The 4,668-nt window shown below is 43.1% G+C and overlaps 1 protein-coding gene across 1 annotated transcript in view; it reads right to left on the minus strand.

The window, feature by feature from the left end:
- Positions 1–2,935: 2,935 nt before the first annotated feature.
- The window catches only part of CRKL (CRK like proto-oncogene, adaptor protein), a 32,203-nt gene continuing 30,470 nt past the window's right edge, over positions 2,936–4,668 (minus strand). The window contains exon 3 of the mRNA XM_003801681.3: positions 2,936–4,433. Coding sequence (XP_003801729.1) covers positions 4,299–4,433 — 135 coding nt within the window. The 3' untranslated portion in view covers positions 2,936–4,298. The remainder of the gene's footprint in view (positions 4,434–4,668) is intronic.

The raw sequence follows: 4,668 nt of genomic DNA on the forward strand, positions 1-4,668 counted from the left end.
ATCACTTGAGCCCAAGAGTTTGAGGTTGCTGTGAGCTATGACACCATGGCACTCTACCAAGAGTGACATAGTGAGTCTCAAAAAAAAAAAAAAAAAGCCTCCTTTGGATATGGGTGGCTAGAAAGGAAAAATATCCAAGTTCTCTGTGGTAGTCAATGTGTGCAAACTATTGCCTTATGCTCAGGTAGCCAAAACCATGCACCAGGGAGCCAAACTTTTTCTTTTGGAGGGAAACCCCTGCCCTATGTACCCCTCCAGGTGCCTGAGTATAGTAAAAGGCAGAGGCAAGACCCCCCTAGCCCTTGGTCAGTAGGAGCACGCTCGATTTCTGGGAAGCTCAGGAGGTCTCAGTGCTTCTGAACATCTCGGGGGGCTAGTGCTGGTGAGGGCTAACTGAGACACTGAAACACCAAGCTTCCGCCACCACCGGCTGATGCAAGTTTTATTGACACAATGTACAAACAGGCCATGGAAACAAGGGTTTTGCTGCTGGGACCAGTAACGTAAAATGGAATACAAAAATAAAAAGGCACTAATCTGTTAAGAAAAGACACTCAATGTATTCTAAGAATATAAGTCATTTAATACTGTTAATTTTATAGCACAAAATAAAACAAGCTATGATCCCCAAAAATAATTTTAAAAGCTTACACAGAAAATATTATTGCCTGAAGTTTATGATCTTTAAGTTACAGGTCAAAAAAGTTTTACGTTGTTGTTGTAAAACACACAGTGAAGACCGTCTAAGAAGCAAGGCCACTGTTCCTCCTGTAGGGACAACGATCCTGTCTCAGAGAACTGTCCTACTCTGTTAGGATATACAACCAGCTCAGTGTCCATACTGACAGTAGCTACCAGGGATACAGATCTCCGGTCCCAGTGGGTGGAGCTGAGGCAGAGCTCAGTGGTGTCCACAGAAATCATTAGTTTTAGGTGCTGTGTTAAAACAATCAAGAATTCATTCATTTTAAGAGGTTAATGACCATAATATTAAAGGATTAAATTATAAACACCTGACACAAAACCTCATCATCCCTTTTCAAAATAAAATGTTCATATTCCTCTGAGCAAACATTACAAGAGCAGTGGCTGTGCATCTCAGGCCTGCCTTGTCTGTAAACAGCTGTGAAAGAAAGCCAGCACGGTGCCAAGCAATCGTGAGCTACATGCAGGGCACAGCTGTCCTTTCCCCATTTCAGTTTTCCAACCATGAGCACAGAAGGTATTTAGTGTGGGTGACCAAAGTTGTCAAATGGCAGCTGGTCAACAAATCTTCTTCTTCGTCAACCATGGCATCAGGTAGCTCCACACAGCACAGACTTGACAAGGAGGACTTCTGTATTGGAGGTCCTTCCCAGGATAAACAAATTTTTAATAAAATGGTCAATACCCCCCAGAATGTAATTGGTTTCTTTTCCAGGTGAAAAACCATACTAAGTTAATTTAACATCCAAATATTTTCTTAAACAACACAATAGAGCAGAGTAGCAGTAATGAACAATTACCAAAGAAAACCCACCCTGTGGGTCAGATGTGCATTACTCTATGAAGCACAAATGTCTTCTCAGACCAGTGGAGAACCCAGGCATGAAGCTCCAGCAGGGGTGTACTTTCGTAAACTTAGTGTGGAAAAGAGGATTTCCCTGCCTAATTAAAAAACTGGTAAGGTTTTAAGTTAAAAAGTTATTACTTTTTTTTTTGCAGTTCTTGGCCGGGGCCGGGTTTGAAACCACCACCGGCCGGCGCTCTACTCCTTTGAGCCACAGGTGCTGCCCCCAAAAGTGATTACTTTTGGCACACATCTTGGGAGTTCAGAACCTGAGGCTTACCTTATTTTGAGCTCTGAATCTTCTGGGCTGAAATCATGATTCATTATAAAACCAAACCCTAGGTTCATAGGTTTTTTGATTCTGAAAGGCTCTAAACAATGTGGGTCTTGCTATTGGTCAGTAGACATGGCTAAAGTATGATATGATTTCCAAAATGGCAACATACTTCTTTACGTTCTGAGCCAACTGCTATAATCAAAAGGGGTCAAGCCCTTCAGCTAAATCTGGCTGTAAAAGTCTGTAAGAATGTATGCCTTTGAACAAGGTACACATTCCACCTTCTGCTGGACATTCCACTTGGGTGCCAACAAGGGTAGGCTAAACCAGGTCACTGGTGGAATGGCAAGGGCTGTCTCAAGGGAGAGTTTGAGACTCTGTCACACCCTTGTACCCCCACCACTTACGGATACTAAGGTGGGCCTGAACTCAGTGCATGCCTACCACACAGACCCATCCAGAAGGCGGCTACAATTTTCACTGGTTAGGAAGAGCTGATCTCCAAGCCTTTTTGAGGAAAATTACAGAAAGGCCGTCATGTGTTATTTTTTCAACAGACCGTTATTTTTGTCACAGGAACACTCTCAAGATTCTTTAATATGGCAGTTATCTGTCTGATGGAATACTGATTAAAGAGAATTGAAAAATGGTTGTGTTCCTGGCTTTGCCATCAATATATATTGCTCTAAACCTCAAAACCTAAGAACCTCCAGAGACAGGGCCATAGTCATAGCAGATTATCAGTAAATGACCTCATGAGAAAGTTGCTACATTTCTAGGTCTGCAGTATTTATGAGCTGAGGCTTGTCTTTACCAGGGTCCAGAAGGGAGAACAGTCTAAACTGCAGAAAGGGTCTAGAATTCTTTTTTTTTTGAGACAGAGTTTTATTTTGTCACCCTCATTAGAGTGCTATGATATCATAGCTCATAGCAACCTCAAACTCCTGGGCTCAAGCAATTCTCTTGTCTCAACCTCCCAAGTAGCTGGGACTATAGGTGCCCACCACAATGCCTAGCTATTTTTAGAGATGGGGTTTTGCTCTGGCTCAGGCTAGTCTCAAACCTGTAAGCTTAGGCGATTCAGCTTAGGCTGGTCTCAAACCTGTAGCCTCGGCCTCCCAAGTGCTGGGATTATAAGCGTGAGCCACTGTACCCAGCAAGAGTCCAGAATTCTAATTTGCTACGTGCAGATGACAGATCAGTCACACATTTGTACCAGATGGCTTGTAAAAACTCTTTTAGCTAACAGGGAAATATTTTAACATCAGCAAACTGATAAAGAGTTAATAGTAAATTGATTAATGGCTCTCCCTAGGCCCTAAAACACTAGACATCGAATATATTAACCAATTTCCAGAGCTTGCACTTCCTTTGCTTGGGAGCATCAGATGCTTAGATAGTGGAACCAGTATTAGCAGCACCATTTTCTCTGGCAGCGTGGTGAAGGTGGGCCAGGGCAGAGAGGACTGGGCTTCAGTGAATGACATTTAATGATTCATTAATGAATGCAAGGATCCTAGAACAACCACACTTTAAAAAAAATTTAACACCTAACCCTAAAATGGTGCATTCATTGAAAAGCTGGACAAGTAATCAGCCCAGTGCTCCCCCCCTGACCCTGCCCACTGTTCTTAGCACTGACAAACAAGGTGAGCAAAGATTTCCCCAAAGCACCCTCTTCCCAGGCTTTTGGGGCCAAAGTAATCCAAGAAGTTGTGCACATAGCTTGGCACTCCACAACTGCTTATTGTTTGCTGTCTGGTGAAACAAGGTACTATTGGCAACCAAGACAATAAAGGCCTCTGCTTCAGGGTTGTTCTTTTCATATTTCTTTAGTTATGGCAGCTTCAGTTTAAAGCTCAGAGGCACATGTCATTCCTTGGACTATCACAAAAATCCAACCTGCTACTTAAAAATCTGTTCAGAACACACAAGTCTAATTAATCTTCTAAAATCAAACCAAAACAAAGAAAACAAAGGTCAGATGTGAGGGGTTCAGGACAAAATTTTGCCTTTCTTAAGGTTCATTTCCTCTTGTCCAAAGAAAAGAAAGATGGCAGCTGAGCCACTGCTTTATGGAACAGCAACACACAGTATCTCCCCGTAATCTCAAGCATTCTCTGACCAACATGACAGAATCAGTCCTGGCTGCAAACCAGGCAGTGATGAGAAGGAAAATCCTTTCCTCATCAACTTCTCTCCACCTGTGTGCTTCCACCAGTACTTCCAGTTTATGATCCAAAGGAACTCTAAAAATCGGCTACTCTTTGACAATACAACTATGATACAAATGCCAGGAGGCAGCCGCTGTGTGCATTCCAAATGTGTATGAGAGACCGCCAGTCTGCAGAAAGCTGGAGGTCGGCAATGCAGTGTGACCCGCCTACAAGAGACAAGAGAGAATGCGTTCCCACTTCAAAGGAGACTACTACAGGCAGAACAACGAAGCAGCAGGAAATAGGACAGCAGCAATCACTCGTTTTCATCTGGGTTTTGAGGGTCAAAGATTTTGACATGTGTAAAAGGGAAAAGCCCTTTGCGCCCATTCACTTCGCCTTCCCACTGGCCATTTATATTCATCCTTGTGACTTTCACAATGTCACCAACCTGTAGGGAAGAAGAAAGAAGACAAAGTTAGTATTTCTCTGAGGCAAGAAAAAGAGAGTTTCTATTAAACCACAAACATATATCCAAAGGAACCTATTTTTTTATTTTTTTTTTGAGACAGAGCCTCAAGCTGTCCCCCTGGGTAGAGTGCCGTGGCATTATAGCTCACAGCAACCTCTAACTCCTGGGCTCAAGCGAGTCTCCTGCCTCCGCCTCCCAAGTAGCTGGGACCACA

This window comes from Otolemur garnettii, unplaced genomic scaffold (assembly GCF_000181295.1).
Source record: "Otolemur garnettii isolate 467f Iridium unplaced genomic scaffold, OtoGar3 scaffold00218, whole genome shotgun sequence".
Lineage (NCBI taxonomy): Eukaryota > Metazoa > Chordata > Mammalia > Primates > Galagidae > Otolemur > Otolemur garnettii.